Source organism: Myzus persicae, unplaced genomic scaffold (genome assembly GCF_001856785.1).
Source record: "Myzus persicae strain clone G006 unplaced genomic scaffold, MPER_G0061.0, whole genome shotgun sequence".
Lineage (NCBI taxonomy): Eukaryota > Metazoa > Arthropoda > Insecta > Hemiptera > Aphididae > Myzus > Myzus persicae.
In genome coordinates this window covers 436,936-459,706 of record NW_019100636.1, presented here as the reverse complement: position 1 = coordinate 459,706, position 22,771 = coordinate 436,936, and the positions used below count along the sequence as shown (strand labels likewise).

Below are 22,771 nucleotides of genomic sequence, written 5' to 3'. Positions count from 1 at the left end.
AATCGGAGCAAAATTGAAAATTGAAAACTTGCATTTGGAAATAAAATAAAGTATAAGGGGATAATATGACTATTATAATTATGACGAAATTCCTAATACAGTGGTCGCCGCTTATTGGACTCGCGGTTAATTGACTCATTCGCCTATTAGACTTAAAACGGCTGGTCCCGATTTGCACATATACTAACACACAGCAAAAAATTCGTCTATTCGACTCACTCACCGGTTAATAAGGTAATTTGAAAATTAGATAAATAAATAAAATATGTACATACACTAAACAAACGTGTTATAAATGCGAAATAAGTCGGTACCGGTATTTTGAGCTTCAAATTTTACGTAGAGGGATTCAGCAAAGAGGCGATTTTGAAGTATTCGAGCAACATAAATCCTACGAAGATATGATTATGAAGTTGGCCGAAGAAGGGAAAATCCAATCAACCCTTGATGGATTTTTATCGAAAAATTAATTCGATTTTACAAACATTATTATATTACATTTTATTTTATTTTTAATTGCGTATAGCTATATTTTTATTTTTATACATACATACCTTGAATCTCAATAAATATTTTTTAGTTGAATAAGTTTTTAAATGTAAGGATTTTTAATTTTTTTTTTTGGGTCATTCGCCTTATTGACTCATTCGGTTAATGGACTTAAATGGTCAGGTTCCAAAGTGAGTCTAATAAGCGGTGGCCACTGTATATTATAGTTATTGAAATTTCGTAAGACGAAAAATAATAGAACATTTTTTTTTGAGAGAGAGGGAGTTATTGACTAATTTACATTGTAATAATATTGTTCTGTCTTTATTTAGGTGATCCCAAAAATTATTGATACTTGTAATCAAATACCTAAAGCTACTTATTTAATTATGTAGTTTTGACTTGTGTACGCATTCAGTAAAAGTATTAATTATTTTGTTGTAATAGATTAATTAAATTTAAAAATTAAAATTAAAAATACTTGCTCGTTAAAAAAAATATTCCCACTATGTCGCTCAACATAACTTAATTAAGAACCTCTGTATGCTTATGTTTATAGGTGTGTAATATATACGCACATAATGTACCCATTTATGTCATGTAATGCTTTTTTAAAATTCATTTTTTTTTTCACTTCGTGTCAGGTATGTGCATATACGTGTAGATAAAAAACGATTTACAAAAGAATTATTCTTTGGAGGACCCCTAACTTGGCATAATGATAACTTCTAAATGTATATCATTATTCCTAACTCGTTGCTTCCGGTTATTAATATAGCTCTGATTCGTATAACATGTCTACTGGTATAATACTATATAGACGTAAGAAAATCACAACAGATGAAAACATCTGCAGTTGCTTTATAAATATTCTAAACAATATAATTCATCACCAACCTGATAGTTTAATACCTACTAATTCCAATTGTTTTTTTTTCAATGATTATATTTTTAATTGTTTTGTTGATAATATAATAATATAATATGTCAATAGCCGGAACAATTGTACACATTAAATTAATGCGAATAAAAGATTATGTACGTCATAACTAACATGACGACGAATGTACAACACTATACGACCTATTTACCGAGTATGTTTTTCATTATAAAATATCGATCTGTCTGTATAATTTTAAATGCGGTTTTTACTCAAAATAAGAAGGGATTTATTCTTTAAAGTATGTATAATACAATATACTTAAGAGCTTATTAATTTTAACGACATAAAGCTTACTGTCAAAATGATCTTCTTCAACTTACACCATTCTTAATGCCGTACACTATAGTATGTATACTAGAATACTACGAATTATTTCCAATTAGGTGCATGTGGTTACTGAAAACGTTTATAGTGAATACAATTTATCAGAAACTTGAGATTTAAAATCCGAGTTCAACCCAAATGCGTTTTTTCAGACGGATACGTAACATTTGTGAGGTGTAGATATGGAGGGATCATTAAACAATTAATAAACTCACTTTTTCGTTGTGCTTGAGGTATGTGGGCAAGTTGATGACCGACCGGAAGCAAGCGTTGTCGTCGGGTAGCCGGCGCACACCGTCGGTCATTGGACTGCGGACGGTGGTGGTGACGCCGGTCAGCCTGTATTCGGCGCACTGAGCTTCTTTCACCATGCGTCTGTATTGCTCGACTCTTGGATACTGCATAAGTGCGTCTACATCCGGTTCAGACGCGATCAGATCGAATTCCGTAGCCCGCCCGTTGGACGGAGCGGTTGTTTCGTTCTCGACGGCTACCACAGGACAGTGGTCGACGATGGACTCCTCGGTGTCAGTCCACGGTTTGGAGGTGACGGCTACTGGGTGTCCACTAGTGACCGCGGGTTTCTTCTGTTCGGCGATCAGCCAATCGGGGTCTCGCATCAAAGCACCACAAACGCAAAAGTTGAAAAACGTACCGGCCAGCAGTAGTACGGTGCCCCGCCAGCCGTACTCTTCGATCGAGTACTGGGTCATCGGCGCATATAGAAAAGTGCCGATCCCGGTGCCACAAGCCCCCAGCCCAGTGGCCAGTGTGCGCTTCTTGTCAAACCAGTATGCGATGCTGACAACGGCTGTCACGTAGCATAGGCACAGGCCTAACCCGGACAGAAATCCGAAAGTGAAGAACACCATTTCGATGGAGTCGGCAAACGACGAGATGATGAACCCCAGGCCGGATATTACACCTCCCAGGATGGTCATCTTCCGGCACCCAAACTTGTCGACCAGTGCGCTTCCCACCGGGCCCAGGATCAGCGGCACGGCCATAAACAGGCTACCGATCCACGCCGTCTTGGACTTGCTCTCCTGGAACTCTTTGAGGAACTCGATGTATAGTAATCCGAACGAGAAGCTGATGCCATCCGAGATCAAGCAGATCATTAGTGAAGCAAACACCACCATCCATCCCCAGCCACCGTCTGGTATTTTGGGCTTACGAGTCATCGTTGCCGTAGACGCGCCATCGTCGTCGTCTTCCGCGTCAGCTTCGTTGTTGTCCACCTCATCGACCCCCCCGTAACGGACACCACCATACGGCACGGACTCCACCTGGACCGACACTCGCTTAACAGTGCATGGCAGCTGTTGAAGCTGGTCGCCAGCGGTCACCCGTTCCCGGCACAGCTTTCTGAGAAAGTCATCCAGATAATCGTCGTACTCTTCGCCGCCACCGGAAGTTGCGCGGTCATCGTCGTCGTCGTCGTTTCCGGTCGCAGTCGTCGCCGCCGCCTCCGTCTCCGCCTTCGCCACCGCCGCCGGGTCGCGTCCATCGTCGTCCGCTTCCATAAATCCACAAGAGACGATTGGGTCGCGATTCGACTAGTGCGAGTGGTGGTCGTGGTCGTTGTCGTAGTTCTACGAGTCCGGCTACAACCGTGGCTCCAGAAATAATCTGTTGCGTTCCATCGTGGTAAAATACTAAAATAGCGCAATCCGATTACTCAGTGGTGGCAGTTAGTAGCCGTGGCGATATCACTTCAACGTCGGTTACTCGCAACCAGTTCCTACCCGTTGGCCAGTTGCATGTCGTCACGGTATAGGTCCACACAGTAGAAAGTGTTGTGGTTGCCGTCCCAACGTGGTTCATCAATAACCGGCTTTTTACCGAAAATTGGGCAAACTAGAAGTCTGTTTATTGTTTATTATCGGGCGATCGTGCTCTACAGACTCCACCGACGCATTCTGGAAAACAAAAACAAAAATGTTTCATTATTTTCAAGTGTTTACTGTTTAAACATTCAACTTAAAGGTATGGGTTGTCGGGTTGATATATTTAATGAAAGCTAAAAATATATACATGAAAATGTTAAATGATATTACAATAAGACCTCGAAGGGTATTATATCTATTTCGGTGTATATAGGTGTTATGAAAGACTAAAAATTAATCTAAATATTTAGAAATCGCCATGGTGTGCATAATATAATAATGAAATTTTACGTAATGGCAAAAAGTTCGAAGCGTATGCGAATAATATATTTTGAATTACTACAAAATAACTAGAGCCGTTGAAATAAAAAATATTATTTTTCATTTAAGAATCCAGTTTGAACTTCAAATTTCCATAAAAAAAAATTGTCTCAATATATTTCTATAATTTTAAATCGCTATAACAACAACTTTTTAAGATCCATCAATTCAATTTTGAAGTGTTTTACACTACGACGAAATAATTTTAAATTTATAATTTATATCATGTTCATTTTTTATCGACATTGAATTACAGCAAAAAAAAACAATCAATTTTGTCTAAAACTGGTTTTGCATACAAATTCCCAGTTGTCTGTATTTATGTATTATTTTTATTTTTACAAATTATTTTATAAAGTACTTAGAATTTGATTATTTTTGTCCCCTTGATAGTATAAAGTATAAACTAAATTTAATTTGCTACCAAAACCCTCCCACGAAGTTTAAAATATTTATATAATATATTTATTATTTATACACTTAAGTAGTATTACCGTAGGTAAACTTTATTTGATTTTAAAGAAGTCACATTAAATAATAATATAATTTCTATAACACGACATTTTATTGTGTACGTTAATGAATTCATATATTTGTATGGTATACCTAATACCTTCTTTACCTAATTTTATGAAGCTCTACCTACTTAATTATTTAAACGAGGCAACTACTATGAATATTTTTGGGATACAACTAACACCTATATAATATGTTATAGTACTCGGAAATCAAAACATAATTATCTTAGGTACCTAAGATAGGTAAAATTTGTAATTTCCAAGTCACCGGGAACGATGATATTTTAACATTTTACAATTACAAGTCTTATGTGACAGCATTCACAGTTAATTTATCACGTCTATTTTATATGATATATATTTTTATATATAAGATATTATATACTTGTATACTTATATAAATTATAATATTTGCATCCAATGCAACGCGTGTCTTCTGCTTGTAGGTAGACTATAACCGGTTAACCTTAAAATCAGATTTTAGTTGCGCCAAAATTACTAACGAAAATAGGAATAACAATTTTTTATTTTATCATACAATTTATAAACACCGTGTTGTGTAAGATTAAATAAATACAAATAATGAATAAGTGCGTTTGTCCGAAAAACATATGCTGAAGGTTAAATGTTATTTATTTATTTATTTTCAAAATATTGCACACCTATTAGGTTTCTTTACATTTCTATAAATACATAATCTTAAACATAAACGTCGTTATGCGTGTATTATTTTAAATAATCGTTACCCGCAACAATACTGCTGTTTATTTGTAACTATTTTTTTTTTTACTATTTAAAGTTCAACTTCGAAGTTCGAACCTTACCTAGTGATTTTAACGAACACATTATTATATATATCTTGTATAATGAATATAATAGTGGCGCTTATTAAAACAACAAATATTGATGAATTTTCGACTTGATTAAAGTCATCTAATATATTATTATACCAGGTTATCTTGCACCGTGTATAATTCGCATCATAGTAATAGGTATACGTAATTATAAATAGGTAATATTTAAATACCTACTTAAATTGTAGGTACCAATGTACCTACATGATTAACTACGTTAAGTTGTTATTTAGATAATTATTATTTGATATAATTATTCGAAAAAGCACATTAAAATAGATCACAATCGGTGATAACCAATTTGTTTTCAGTTATTTGATATGAAATAATACGAACATTTTTAACGAGCAATAACAAGTAGGTACCTACTGTACAATATGTGATAACAATAATTAATAACTAACTACACCCAATTTACAACCATAAATTATGAATATAGATAGGAAAAATAAATAATTGATATTATACGTAATATATAATATTTACAAATTATTAATAATGTTAGTACCTACTAAAGACTATGGTTATTGTTGACCCTTCCTGGGTTTTAATTATTATGCTTCCAAAAAATATGGTACACGTACCTATAGTAATTTTTCGAGAGTTACAATTATACTAAACAATAAAAAAATTCCATACAATCCACAGTAAGTGGATGAGTATAACTATTAACCATTATACCTGGTTACCGAAAACATAAATATTTAATCGAAAGCAATAAAGAACGTATTAATCACTTTAATGATAACAATTCTACATCACACAGGAATACAGGATGAGCCTCTATGTTCCGTTCCTCCTCCCCATAATAGGCTAACTCATATAAAAGCGATGACCTACTCTTTAGAAGTTAAAAATGACTTTAGCGTCACTATAATGTTGTTTATTACTGAAACCTTCCAGATTCACCCTCCGAAATACAGAACATCCTCAATCAATCTCCACTACTATCAAATTCATAAACGCCGCCCAACTACAAAACCAAATTAAAAATATTTAATATTAATTCATTTATCTCTTGTTATAAAACATACAAACAGTATCATTAATATAGTTTTTATTACACTAAAATTGTAATTTAACCTTATTCGCCCAGTGGCACATGCCGCCGAGAGTTTAATAATAAATTGTGATAACAATTTATTTAACCAAAACAGTGATGTCTTTAAGTATTTAATTATATTTTAATGGAATTCATAATTCATCTATAACTATCTAGAAAATGCATTCGTTTTGACTAAGACGAGTAGCACATTTTACGATTTTAGTGTACATGTTCCTTTTTAAATCACAATAATAAAAATAAATATCCATGCTATGTACACACAGTTATCGACTTATCGAGTTTCCATTTGCCCATATTTATAATTATTTAATAGTTTAGTACGAAATTGAAATTAATAATAATTATTGAATATGCGAATAATTTGAATGTGGCTAAAATGTACCGTTTCGCATTATTTTAAATAATACACCTCCGTCATAACACATGTTGTATTTGTGTCTGTAATCAATACGTTTAAGTTGCATGTATAGGTTATGAAAATAATGCTATGCACATAACATATAAAGTATAAATATTTATATCAACGTTCCGTTGCCTAATAACAATTATTTAAATTTAAATGCCATAAATTATTATTTTAATTGTTGATTATTCTAATAAGTGATTAAATTAGTAAACCAAGGCGCTTACTAATGATAATACTATTATATAGGCATATAATATATGTGCGTATGTTACATAACTTATAATGCAATAAAACATCTACAAGTACAAAGTTTATTATATGTTTATTATTGGCGTACTTAGTAACGAGTGGTATAAAGTGGTATAATATGACTATATACCACCATAGACGATTTTAATAATTATGTATATTATAATTTATAATGTAATGATAAAAAAAACTTGATCGAACATTACATTAATATTGGCTTCAATGTGATTGACTTTCCTGTAGTATTATTACCTAGAAATAAAATATAGGTAGGTCTGTCCTGGAGTACGCCCTAATAAATTAAATACCTACGTTCCATGCATAATAATAACATACTCATACTATCCATACTCATAATCATTCATGTTACTAGTCCCCAAATTACCAGGAAAAAAGGCATGAATTCAATACATCGTACAACAGAAATAATATTGATGAAAACCGATATTATGACGTGAGATGTGAATTATTGCTAGTCGGACACAAAAGATTTGACGGATTATAGAAGACATAAATCGTAAAATATTGCTTTTAACGTCACATTTTATTGTTTCCCTCGTATCTAAAAGTTTTTGACGATATAGAGTATACTTTATATCGCCAAAAAACCATAGATGACCCTTTTTTGTTGGATGAAATCGGAATAAATATATAATTATTAACTAGCTATACTTCGCCCGGGTTAATATTATAATCTACCTTTCTATCGTTTTCTGTTTTGCTTCGGTTGAAATATAATATAATACTTACTCAATTACAATGTTTGACTATTTATGATTTTCCATTTCTTAATTCAGAGCATATTTTTTATGTACAGCCAAAAAAGACAGACGAAAAACTCAACGAATGCCTATTATCCGGAGTAAATCCAATAGATCGGTCAGGTTAGTTCTTTATGCGTTTTTAGTTTTATACATAAAAAATACGTCCAAAATTTAGAAAGGAAATCATAAATGTAATCATTGTAAATTTTAATTGTATCCACAAGTATTTGATTAAATTTTTTTTATGTATTTGTAAAAAAAATTGGCATGTCATGTTTTTACTAATTTATTATAATAGTAATATAATCTGTAACATACGGCAACCGTTGTAATAAAAATAATAATATTCAATTTCTGTGAGCCAAAACTAAATTCTTGTGTGCGCCACCCCATACCAACTAACCTATATAATATATAAATTGAAAAAATAAGGTATAAACACCACCCGAGCATCAAGGCGTTCATTGAAATAACTTTTTTTGAAAATATTATGGAATAGATGTCTATAATTATATATGTCTGGATATCCTTATACAAATGAATAATTACAATATGCATAGCCTTTAGTCACAAATCATAGTTATATACTATACATAATAGTTCTATTATCGGTAATCCTTGATGAACGCATAAGTACTATTTTGGTCCACAGTCTATAATCGGCAATCCACTTTGCCTATCTATCCGTTTTCATTAGAGATTATTCCCAAGAGAACGAGATTACGATTATAATATTATAACTTTGACACATTTTATTGTGACTGTGATACGAATTTATTTCAAAGACTATTTCGCATACCTTTGGGAAATATTGGAATTTCATTCTTTACAGACATATTATATATATATTAATGTACATATTTTATATTGTAAATAATTGATTCCCAAGTTCCCGACACATTTTTCTCTGACATTTTCGTCAGATAAATGACGTATGACGTGTGGGTTACTGAAAATAAATTGCTTTGCATTAGGTACTTAACGCCGAAACACGCACTGCACCGCTCAAACATTGGCGTCGCCGAATTGGCAGCGTCGAAATGGCAAAATCGACATCGACAAAAAAGGTCCACTTCCCCCGCTCAAGTATAAATCAATACCGTTATCGTCATGTTATTTATTCCTGTGCGGTATAAACCGCTTGTGGACCTTTGGTAAATCACCTTTCGTCCCGATTAAAGCAGGCAGATATATGTGCACATGTACAAAGTACATCACCGCGCAACAACATGAACCACGATATCATAAAATCAGTTTTACTAAAAAAAAAAAAAATAAAACAAATCGTTATACACGGCGATGTCAAATATTCTCGGGTATTTCATTGCATGATAATCTTTGGTAATTTTTGTTCCGAAAATGTATACGTACACGCCTAAACCACGAATATTCTAATACGAACATTGTTGTTTAAATCCCCTCACCAAACGATATATTTGGTTAATATTTTATGCTACTTTTGTTATCCATTTAATATTACATTAATATAATGTATGTATAAATATCAGTTAAGAAAATAGTAAATATTACGGTCAAACGACTTCATATTCTCACTCCGAGTAATTAAAATGTCAAGAATACAAAGAACAGAATATTCTAATGATACATACATGATCCGTAGACCGCGGACAGAAACGAGTACAATCACAGGAAGCAAAATATATTTAAAACCATAACATGAAACAAAACTGATAAAAATAAAATTATAATAATAATAATAATATATAATATTTGTTTTACCGTGAGAAAAGAGATTAGGCGTAAACTCGTTTAGAAATTAAAACAAACCGTTGTGGGTGCATAATTCACTATAATGATATCATAATATACTTATCATTGTATCAACCATATCAATACTCAGTATATATGTAATGCGTATACAATGGTGCAAAATATATTTTTTAGTGTACAACGTTGACAAAATCATCTGTATTCATAACGTTCGGATTATCTGCATCACGCGGCGTCAACAGATAATCCTTTGAAAAACTTTTTCGCTCAGCACATAATACCTATAATAATTTACGCACACAGATTTTTTTTCGGGTTATTACGGTTTTTTTTTTTTTTGACCAGATTCGAGTATTTTTTTCGAGTCTATGTTTTTTCACCCACGCCGTCTGAAGGGTGAATATTAACGCACGCGTTTTCGACTCTCGAATTCGAATAAACTAAGCGACGTAGACGATGATAAATTATATATTATGTGTACCGATAATCTGGCTGTACATTATAAAGCTGCTGTACGTCGAACTTAAGCGACAGATCGTTCGTACAAAAAATGCGTTAAGGAGATTATTATTAATTACCGCTCCGTCTCTAAATGTACGAATATATTACAATATACCATTATTTTTACAACACCTCATTTTTGGGTTCACCCTCTAGCTATTACGCTCCAGATTGTGCGCATTTATTTGGGATTTGCGAATATTAGTTTATTCTGAAGTTAAAGTCAGCGATAGAGCAAACAATTCTAATACATCAGGCTTATTTATATTTAGTTTTTATATCATGATCTCTTTTCGTTCAACTGTTTCAAATTGCATGGCACTACGCTGTATGTTTTTCGTTTTCAGAGTAGTAGTAGTAGTAACATAGATGAATATGTTTTTGGGCTAAATACAAGATAAAAAATGTTTCTGACAGATTTTTGGTGAGCTTTTCGTTGTCATGGTCCCTTATTGACAAAAACATATTTTTTGATTCATAGATTTTCCTTGCAGAGGAAAAATATCGAGTAGCGTGCTCCATGGTCTTATATGTTATGCGGCGTACACTCATCGCCGCAGTGAGACTCGGGCCATCTCTGCAGTTGCTGTTGCTGTTGCTGATTCAGATGACAGTCCTGCCGGGTATCGCGGACAGGCGTTACGACCACCACTTGTTGGGCTCGAGCCTGGAGTGGAACCGTCCTTACGACCCACGAGTCGTCATCCACAGTCGGTTCCAGATGACGCGAGACGGGCGTGTGATAGTCGTGTCCCCACGCTTCCGGTCTGGTGTCCCGTTCACGTTGGGTTCGTTCCGAACCGCTGGGGCCTCCGATAGGTCTGTCGTCGAACCGGATGTGCTGCCACTGCCTTCCGCTCCCGACGCGCACCGCGCCGAAAAATGGACACCACCGGCCTGCACCAACCCTAACGCCCCGGCTCCACTTGTTAACGTCGTCGACCTCTGCATGGAAGACATCAACGACGTGGTGTGGCTGTTGGACGTGGGCGTGGTGGACACGATGACCGGCAGTCCGAGACGTCTGGCCCCGGCCAAGGTGGTCAGGCTAGAAATCGAAGAAGATCGGGATCACCGAGGACCGCCAAAGGTAAGTTACAGGACCGTGTAAAGGTGGGTTTCCATTATACACTTTCGCTATAATGTAATCCTTTGCTGTGATGGGTTGGTTAAGTGTTATAGCGCAGGACGTGTATACTTATAGTGGAAACCCGTCTTAATGCATTTTTTCAAGTTTAATAATCATTGTCACGTCTTGTTGATTTGTGTCCCAGTCGTCGTACAAGTCGTTCGAGATCAATATAGCGACGGCTGATACCGCGGACGGTTGCAGTGAGGCCTCGTCGTGCCTGCAGTACATCGTGACGTACCGTTCGCGGACCGGAGAACGCAACCATTACGCTTTCGTGTCGGACGCGGCCCGGAGCACGGTGCTGGTGATGAACACGGACACGGGTGCCCAGTGGGCCATGGACTTTCCGCAAAAGTCAAAGGGGCACGAAGCGGCGGAGCGGGACATATTGTTTATGGTGCTGCTGAGCACGGCCAACGGCCAGACATGGCTGTACACCACGTTCATGTCCGGTTGCAAAGTGTTCGGCGTCGACCTCGAGTACATCGATCGGTGTACGTTGGACGGGGCGCAGCCGGCGGTCGTCGAGATGGGACACAAACCGTACCGGATCACGGTGCTCGGCACGGACACCGGCAGCCGGATGTACTTCCGGCGGCCCACCGAGAACGAGATATGGTCGTGGGACGCCAACTATGGCCCGTTTCATCCGACAGGCTTCAAGCTGGTGTCCAAAGGCACAGACTGCCGGGCCCCGGTGCACGTGGCCCCCGGATATGGTGGGTTCGTTTACGTGCTCAGGAGCAACTTTGTCGACTACGTGCGCAACAGCACCGGTTCGATGGGTGCTTACAGCCTCATACAGCCTGTGATCACGCTGTCCTCGTCCTGTTCAGTGTCCACGACTACCTCGTTGCAGTCCAAAGCCGACGGTTGCGCGTGCCTGCTGACTGATTGATATTTTCGTCGACTCCAATAACTATACAATTTTAGTTTTTAGTTTTTCTCTTTTCCGCACAGTATTCTTTTTCTTTTCTGATGTCCTTTACAAATAATAATATTTTGATCGATTTCATCGAGTTTGCCAATCGTCAATACAATCTGTCAATATTTTCTAACATCTTTTGTCTATATAATATAGTATCTAGACTATAACTCCAAACAGATATCCCACAGGCAATGTAAGATATCCAGGATCAATTACGGCTGTGGTTGGTTATTATTGTTATTGAACCACGTTTTTTAAACACCGATGTTTAAGTAAATAAGTTATTGCCATTAATATTGTATACATAATAATAATTATAAATTAATCATTTATTATTATTTATACCGCATTAGTAAATATAGTTTCGGAATTTCATTAATTCTTTTTTAGATAACAAATTATTGATCTGACCGTCAAAAATCGTCTTATTAGTTGTCAACCTAATTACTATTCAACAATATACTTTATTGAATTTATAATATTTGCATAGGTAATACAATAAACTGATCTACAGGCAGTTTCAATACAACAGGCAACTACTAAAAATAATATCACCTCTATTATATTGTGCTAATATGTAGATTGAAGGTTCTCAAACTTTTTTTTTTATGCTCCACTTAAGTGTATCACAAATTAATCATGTACCTATCACTAATGACTAAAGTCGCTTTTTAAAATTATTTTTTACTCGGAATATTATCTCATGTTTTGCATACTTATAATATTTAATTGAAATTCAAGAACTGAAATAAGTATGATAATGAATGTTTTAAGTACACACTACACATATTTTATAAATGTATAAGTATTAAATCATTGAAGTCGTATTTTGCTTGACAGTTCAAGTGTGGTTAGGAAAAAAAAGACAAATACGTTAGGTAGTATAGATATTAATAAAATTGTATATCATTATTTAAGGAATATAATAAATAATAATATATTAAAATAGAAAATTCTACAATCTTTGTTTGATTGTGGTAATTGTCATTGAAAACAAAATTTTGCATCGGACGTGGTGTAGCGGGTCAAATTATTGGCAATCGCACAATTCGGTCATGAGCGAGTGCCCGACATTGAATGGTTGACCATAAGTTTGGTACCTATTGAGTTTGTTAGACATTAAGAATACACTATAATTAACACCTCTACTCGCATAATACGTATGTAAATAAGCGTCAATTAAGCACTTGTGATCGGTAAAAAATTGTTGTTTATAGTCACATAAATCATACTAAATCGAATTCACTTTTTGTATCGTTGATGGCACTCGATTTTCTCTCTTACGAAAAATTAGTAGGTATATTATGCGACAGGATATTACGCGAAACAGAATGAAATTTTATTGTAGTCCAGACGATCTGACGGAAATGTCCCGGGAACGATTTCTTGTGGTTTTCGCAATTAAAATATAATGGAAAAAACGTCTTATCGAAATGTTCTACGCTTATTGTGGAGTAAAAGGTTTTTAATATCGGAATAATAACACGTCTCATCCGAGACGCGTCGCACGAAATAGGTCAACCGTTTTAATTATTTTTTTCCAAGAATACCTATGTATACGTATAGTGTATAACAGTGATAATATTAATCTGTTAAATAACTATCCATTCATCATGGAGATTTCATATATACGGAAAATGATCGGTTTATATTATATTATTTGTTTTCAGAACATTCTCTGACGTCATTAGTCTCGGCCTAATATAATATTTTATATATTTACCCTCGCTGCTACAGGCTTCTATATAAAACTGTAATAGATATTCCGATCGTTAAAGTACCTACCGATTTACATATTTGGTAAAGGTAGGCGTACACCCGGATTGAAAGGTGCTGATATCGCGTCGGGTGACTTTACATTTGGAAGCAATGATAAATCTTTGTACACGAAAAACGATTCTGAATGCAACTCAGCTTATCCAAAAGTGGTTGTCACTATAATAACACACTTGCGGGTCAAGATTTACTTAAACCCATACTGGTCGCTTTGATATTTCGCATGATTTCAAAATACATCATCTATAAACATCAACTTATACCACTCCAAAATAACAATAAAATAAAAATAGAAAAGGCACATAATATCACATCAAAAGCACAATAAAAGCCACACCTATGTTGTCTTCGCTCTGAGTCTAAATCGTCCAGGTAAGTAAAATAATAAATTACTACTAAAAAATACTGGTCTTTCAGTGATTTTCACAACTATATTATTACATTAATATATATCATATGCATAATATAAGCGCACCTACGTTTTGTTTCAACAATCCTGCAAAAACGAGTTGTTTCAATTTTTTTTGGCGTCTGTTCAAATCATATAAAACCACTAACAAGCAAAACATCAAATTGACATGGACGTTTAGTGGTTTAGCTTAATTTACCTACCTAATATATTTTATATCACTGGACCCTATACTTTCGCTGTTGTTTCAAAAAATTAATAAATAACACAATTAAGGTACTTAAATAATTACATTATATTCTTAAAACGATTAAATAAAACCATTTAAATATTTAATACGTTCAGCGTAGATTTTTTTCTACTCACGAAATCTTCATTTAAATACATTTTTAAATATTTGAAAAAATTAAAAGGCACATTCACAAAAAAGTAATAATCATTATGTGGATACAATTGGTATATATTTTGTTTTCATTAAATTAGTTAAAAAATTGTTTGATGCCATACAAATCTCACTATCTAATGTGATGTTTAAGCATAAACACTTACGTGTATTACACCTATTATTTTTATTGTAATATTTGGTATCACAGATTATATCATAAATCCAAAAATCAATTTTATAACTATACATCTAGTTGTAATATAATTGTATAAAGAATTTAGAATTACCTAGGTGAATAACTAATAATTACATATATTTTAATATAATATACAAACGAATAATGCATTTGGAGAAAGCGATTTATGAGTATTTGTTTGATTTATAAAGTCTTAGGGATACCTTGCCGTTTTAAATAGGAGTCAACAAATTTGAATATATATTATATTATATACGAAGGCTCGATAATAACCGTGACTTTTAAATCAATACAATTAAATATAAAATATTGCATGGCCTCTTGCTGTATAGTATATATATATATAATTTATATTTTTGTTTTAAGTCTTATATTTTAAATGAAAACCTATAAACTAACCTAATATATTACCAGCTATAATTTTTTTAATAGTCCATACATAGTTGATATGGAAAAGCATATATTCTAAAATATACATAGGTAGGTATGGCACAATATTTACCTGTAGAAATAGTCTTAAATCATGTATAGCTTAAACTAATTGACTGTTAGGGACGTTTAATTGAACGATTTCAATTGTTTAATATCACTCTAGGAAGAGGTGACCTTCGAATAATTCAACAATAATTATTTTCACATTCAATTAGATTATTTTTTTTTCGTCATAGAATGATTTAATGTGAATTATTTATACATGTTATTTTTTTCTGATTCATCACTCCTAGAGTGTCAGCCAACAATATATCTAACTAATAAAATTCTCATCTCAAATACATGATATTAAGTTTATTCTGTTTACCTACAGTTAATTAAAATACTGGTACTTAATAATATTATATTGTTTGAAATTACTTAACGTTAATTTACATCGTTAGTTTGCAATATTTATATTTATATTATAATCTAATTAAATGTTTAATCTGTGTATATTATTGTTTTTATTTTTTTAATATATCTAATAAAAAATATGTTTATAAACGTATATGTGTCAAATTAGATAGATGTGTTTGGTTTGGTTGTGACTATAATGTGAACACATGAACATAATTGAAGCCAATGTATAATATTAACTTTATAAAAACTTATAATTTGTCTGTTTGCTTTATTTTACTTAATTTTTGTACTGATTTTTACTGATATTTCTAATATCATACGTATTTAAGTTTAAATTAATTTACTTTCATTATACCTCAACATATTTATTGATTATAGTTTTTTTAAATTCTTATATCTACACGGGGAATACAATTTAAAAGCTATGTCAGCCTATCATAAATCATGATCAATATTGTTTAATATTTAGTCTTTAAAATTCCCACATTAAAATATATTTATATGGGTATACCTAAATGATATTTGTGTCAATAAGTTAATGCTATCAATACTAATAGATAATGACGTTTATTCCATTTGTCGCATTACAAAATCATGATAAATAAGAAGGCTACCTACATACAATTGTAGTTGTTTAGACGATAAATTCATGACAATTTAGTTTATTTATATGGAAAATAAATTATAATTATAAATACACATATTATAATAATGTTATTAGGGGTGTTCTAAGTTATTACAACTGCAGTTTAATTATATTAATCGATATAGCCGTCTAGTAATTGCCACAATCGGTAAAGTTTTTATGTAATGTGCCGTGTGCGTATAACTATATATATAGTCGAATTCTTTAGTAAGTAATAGATTAAATATTTCTATTATTTTAAATAAATATTCGTCCTATTTGAGCGTTAATATAATATGTTAACAGCAATAATAATAAATTATTTTTTTTAACACGTTAAGCTATAAAAATAAAAAAAAGTTAAATTACATACTTCATACAGCCTGCGTGTGACAAGATTGATTTTTGGGAATAAAATGATCTTAGAAATAGATAATAGTAGACAATTTATAGAACATACATTATACAACTAGTAAATAAAAATGTTATTTTGCATGAAAAAATTTGAAAATAGTTACTATGTAATTGATTTATAAAAGTACTAAATTAATATCAGATTAAATTGAAAGAAGCACACGAAAAAAAATTATTTAATTGTGTAAAAATATAGAATAGCATATCTAAGATGGTAAGACACCCATAACTATGCGTCGTTTTTTAGGTTAAATTGTAACCTATATTTTTTTAATTTTTTTTTTCGTAATACACTTATCGATATTGATATCGTATAATAATACTTAATAGGTAGTATTGAATAATGATTATGACCTTTCAATGATAACGATGATATTAATAATTGTACCTAAACCACATAATATTATTATGAATACGAACCATTATTTATTATTAAAAATATGTTTTTGTTTATAATATGTTCAATGTTGAGTAAAAAATCAAGACAGTCGAAGGGTATGCATTCAGTATAAAAAATAACACTATCCTAATATACGAGTATAATAATAATAATAATAATCTTTGGTACAAAAAATAAACTCCATTTACACAATAACATTTGACACACAATTCAACTATATTACGGATATTATTATATCGGTAATATATCTTATATATTTATATTAAAATTATTAATAAATAAGAGTATTCGGGTTCACTTGTTATTATAAATTGGCCATTATTGAGTATAATATATTAAAGTGTTATGTTTGTGAATACTCGAGATAATATTGTTGCGGAGTCTATAACAATGATAAGAATGGTATACACCACTATAATGGTATATACTTTAATAATAAATAATAATATACCTCTGTGAACTTATTTAGGGGTATCCTACATTCATATATCATCATAACATGTGGCGGTTTGATCTTTATATGAATTCGGAATTATACATATACGATCCTGCCACAGAAATACCGAACGGGCTTTTGGAAATAAAAATAACGCAAACTCGCCAATACAAATCAGCACATTATTGTAATATCATATTATTCTTGTGTTTCATGCATTGCGCGTTATGGGCTTGTCCGCTCATGTCATTCAATATATTAATATCTGCATATGCATAATTATTATTTAATAATATTCCGTTGTACACGTATTCATCCAATAAGAGTACCTAGTACCTACACATACACAAATTGACAGCACATTGTTGGTATACATCATAACATTTAAAACTGAATTTCGGGACGGCGACAGCGTCGGAGGGTACTGTGTCGATGGCTGATCGAACGACCTGTTGGACTGGGGGCGATCTCAAGTATATAATACTTTAATATTAAATCGCACAATATATAAATATTCCGGAATATAATGTTATGTATTATTGTTTTGAGCGCGGCAAACGCGTTTGAAAGGTCATCGGATATTGATTTTCGTGTGGGTATGGCACGCCGCTTGAAATCACCTGGGAGGAAATAGTCAGCAGAGGATGGTTGGGTATAATAGACATATACGAGCGGAAGTGAATTGATGTACCGACTAAGTGTTGTACGTGTGCGGATGAGGACGAAAACCGATTTTGTGTAAACAGCTCTTGCGAGTCGCGGTATACATAACCACTACTTTCGCACCGAACGGCGGAGCGATTACCGCAGTTGGTGACGGTTAGGGAGCAAACACCGAGTGGAGGTTAGTCCGTCATTTCGATGTCCTCACCGCGACATTCGCGACGTGATAAGTGGACGACTTCCGCTGTCGTCAGAGTAGGCAAGGGGCGCGTGTGACAGGATCAGTGGCGTGCTTACAAATGCCAAAGTACCTACACTGCAGTTGTACAGGTACATAAAATACGAGCGTACTCACGGGCGTGTGACGGATTCGACTGGTAGCAGCTTTGTTTTAGCGCGCTAAATCAGTGGCGTCCTCGTCCTTTGCTCTCTCGCGGCGATGGCTGCGTTGTCCGCGGTATATAAATACCGGTACGGATGGCGGCGATCGGTTCCGACGCCTGTAGAAACCGGTGAGGGTAAAAAATTTGGCGACGAAAAATTAAAAAAATAAATAAAATTCGAATCCGTCGGAGACGATGGCCAATGCACGTATTGCCGATCGCGCGCGCGCGCGCACGTTCGAGTGTGTGTGTGCGTGTGTGGGTACGCGTGCGTGTATGCAGGGAAAAATATTTCGCGACTTTGCGGCGCAGGCGACGCGGCGACGGCCGTGCGGTTTCTAGAGCCGCTGGATGCTAAAAATGCCGCCGCCGTCGCAGCCGATCATACACACGCCGCCCGCGCCCGACCGTGGACCGAGGTCGGGCGGCGCTAGCGCCCCAAGCGGTCGCGGTCATCGATGTCGCCGCCGCCGCCGTCGCCGTCCTCCGCGGTTGGGATAACTATAGATTTTTTGGCCTAGGGCAAGTACGCGGGCGGCCACAATAGCGGCCGACCACGAGTGCAGCGGCCCGCCGTCGCGTCGTTGCCGTCACTGCATCTTATGCAGTGCGATGCACTAGCAAAACTGACGCTATCGCTTGCACGTTATCACACGGATAGTGATAACAGTTCGCCCAAGTGCGACGCTCAGTGTGACGCGACATAAGAATTACAGTCGCAACACCATACTGATTACTGACCGGTATAACTAAAATATTATCTGTCAGGATTTTTTCTACATATGTTGTTTGAACGTGTGCTGCTCTGAATTTACTGGGTTGTATGAAAATGTCGACGAGTTATTCAACTTAGAATACACACAACAATTTTATTCTGAATTTGTGCATATAAAACATAATATTTTGGAGTTGCCTATAATGTACTTTTAAAGTTTAAGTGCACAATTAACAACGTTTAGTGTTGACCATTTTAATGTTTTTATTCAATGTACAATATAGAACTCTAATATAGAGTTGACGAGTTGAGTTCATCAATATGTTTTATCATATTTTTATTTATTATTCTTTCAAATATTAGAAATATTTTAAATCTATATAATACTTGATGAATAACACGGTTTTGCTTGTGTGAAGTTTTTTGGTGTTATGTATAACCTTCTTTTTTTAATCAGTTTTTATCATATTATAGCCAACCGTATAAAGATGGTCTTTTGATTATTACCATTATTATAATTATAGTATCATCGACATAAATATAATTATTTATTGAATTGCCTTGTTTTATTTAAAGTACCTAGTTGTTTCTGGGCACTCTTCTAAATAGTTATAATGTTTTACAATGAAGATGTAACATTATTATTTATTACGATATTATGGTAAAAATACTCCCCAAAATTTAAATTTTAAATTGATAAATTTTATTCATGCCAATACCTCTCTTCAAATAACATTTGTGCCTTTTACCTTTTTTGCTAAAATAACCATAATATTTATATGATAAGAGAACCTTGCCCTTGTTTGCAAGCGGGGTGTTTTTTACTGTACGATGACGGAAAATTCTACTTAATATAATGATTTAATTTTTCCGAAAAATCCAACCAAGAAATAAAGTTTTCCACTTTTACATCCTTTTACAATTTTGGAAAATCTTTTCATAGTGAGTCTGTATATTGCAAAATTAAACTACTCACCAAATTGCATACTCATAGCTTCAGTGGTTCCAGACTTCCAGGTATGCGATGATGAATCAGTCGGGACAATGTGTGCTTTATAATTAATACATAGATAATACAATAATACAATTTAATGAAGCTGGAAAGTATAATAATACGATTATCATAAAGTGACATGACTAGAGAAGAAACCGATTGATGATATTACTCATTAGTTAAAGTATATTTATCTATATAGTATATACCAAATGGATGTTGGTCTGTCTGATTGTTTATAATTAATCAACTCAAAACCTAATGGACCATTTTCATTAAAAGTTATATCAATAGATTCCTTGAGACTTTTTGGGTGTTTATAGCTAATTTGTTCCACCCTTATAGGCTATGGGTTAGCCAGGGGAGTATTTATATATCTACCACTTGTAGAACAGTGGAAAATTTCCGCCTTGAATTAGGATAAAATAAAATTCAATTAAGTAGTTATGCAAAACAACTTTTATTTATATTTTAAATACAAAAACAACATTTGAAGTCCAAAAACAGAAAAAAAAGTAATGAATAACGAAATGTTGATATACAAAATATAATTTATATTTCCTACATAATAAAAACTACTTATTTACTTATTAGACATTTCGATTAGAAGACAGTCGGTTAGCGTCGATATTTGGTTCTTGCAAATGTGTCAATTAAATCCAACAAAATATTCGTAGGGTCGCAACGCCGAATGTTAATATTATTAGATTATACTCATGAATACCTACTACCGATAGACGGCAATCATAGACCATAAACTAATGGGCAGCGCTTAGAGAGAGACGTTAGTTGTACAATGTACAGAGACAGTGGGAAAAGAAACAAAATAGTATAATGCATACCTACCTACGGTTCCTTATGCGGACTCCTTCACTACTTTCTAGCACTTTCGACAGAAGTGAGTGGAATGTTCTGTACATAAGTTTATAGGTCTATGACGGCGATAATAAACTTTAAAAATAATACATTTGTTGTTGGCTGTTTTGGCTATATATATAGTTGATGCTATTTACTCGTATATTATATTTTAAAATAACAGAAAAAGAATATGATAAGTCTCGCTGAGTCAATAGGCAATACCATCAATATCGAAAAAAAATGAAATCCTTGAAAAATTTGCCGCTGTAGGCACTTGCCTATAGTGCCTGCATATAAATATTTTCATAAAATATAACAAATATTTGACATGGTAACGCCAAAAGCTAATATACCTATTATAATATTATGTTTATAATAATTATAATAACAATAACAATATATTTGTAATTATTACAAAAACAGCCTAAAAACACATTCAGAAATTGTATGTTAAATTGAAATTAAATGGCATCCATTACAACTACTACTTTCAACGATTTAAATAAAATATTAGTTTAAATTTGTGTTTCCATACATTATGGTAGTGATATTGAATCCTGCAGGTGTGATATATCTATTGTTTACATACACCACTTATTTACACTACATTTCCAAATAATATTACAGACATCATATCTTCCATAATAGGTACACTGTATACCTACCCAGTACCCATGATCCTCGACTATAATGGCATTATTATCGAACACAAAGCTTAATAACTCAAATACAACTCGTTCATAATTCAATTTAGTATACAACATTTTCAAAAACATCTTCTGGTGTACCTACAGTAAATTAGGTTGTTCTTGTTAGACAAAAAATGAGATCACGGGAAAATATATGCTCGGTCACTCTGTATATACCAAATAAACAAATGTTATGCTTTATGCGTATTTACATATATTCATATAAATTTAGTATTATTTGTATCGTATCCAATGACTTTAAAATTTTAAATACGAAGTGTGTACATTGAGCTTGCAGTGTGTTTTGCTATTGGATGTCTACGATAATTATCATATAATGGTAATTGATGCAATTATAATAATTTTGTGATATGGAATAATATCAGTAGGTTCAACTCACTGCAGTTGGACAATCTTTCTACCTTTATATCTTCCTCCAATAACTCGAAAAATTATGCGTATACCTATATAAACTAAAATTTTAATCTTAGTGATTCAATAGTCAATAAAAATGGAATGCTTGTAGGTAGTTTCTTGCAATAAAATATCTCCAGTCTCAATCGTGCAGTTTCTTTGAATTAAGCATATATATATTCAAAAATTAAAAATCATATTGAACATTTTAATGATGAAGATGAAAGCAAAAGCATTATTTAATCGTTTAATCGAGATAATATTATAAAGTGGCATAATATTGTATCAAATTTACACACATTTTGTATGTCAGTTATTTACAAATAAATCCTATTGACGATTTGTTTACACTTTATGCGACACAAAGCGGTTTGTCTAGTTTTTTCACCACTGGAAAAATAAAACGAAGATTAACACGCTGACTGCCATGCGGCCGCCGGCGGCCTTAAGAATATTTATTATTTG

General features: G+C 33.5%; 2 protein-coding genes across 3 annotated transcripts in view; one reads left to right on the top strand and one right to left on the bottom strand.

Annotated features, from left to right (window-relative positions):
* Positions 1-18,993, bottom strand: part of LOC111037954 (monocarboxylate transporter 14-like) — a 42,228-nt gene extending 23,235 nt beyond the window's left edge. The window contains exons 1-2 of one of the 2 annotated variants that reach the window (XM_022320835.1): positions 18,609-18,993; positions 1,972-3,678 (exon numbers count right to left, since the gene is read on the bottom strand). In XM_022320835.1, coding sequence (XP_022176527.1) covers positions 1,972-3,282 — 1,311 coding nt within the window. In that variant the 5' untranslated portion in view covers positions 3,283-3,678; positions 18,609-18,993. The remainder of the gene's footprint in view (positions 1-1,971; positions 3,679-18,608) is intronic. The other variant, XM_022320843.1, reaches the window with a different exon arrangement.
* LOC111037966 lies at positions 9,498-14,605 on the top strand. The gene is made up of 2 exons (XM_022320857.1): positions 9,498-11,145; positions 11,330-14,605. Exons 1-2 carry the CDS (start codon positions 10,576-10,578, stop codon positions 12,083-12,085), a joined length of 1,326 nt encoding a protein of 441 aa, XP_022176549.1. The 5' UTR covers positions 9,498-10,575; the 3' UTR covers positions 12,086-14,605.
* Positions 18,994-22,771: the final 3,778 nt, after the last annotated feature.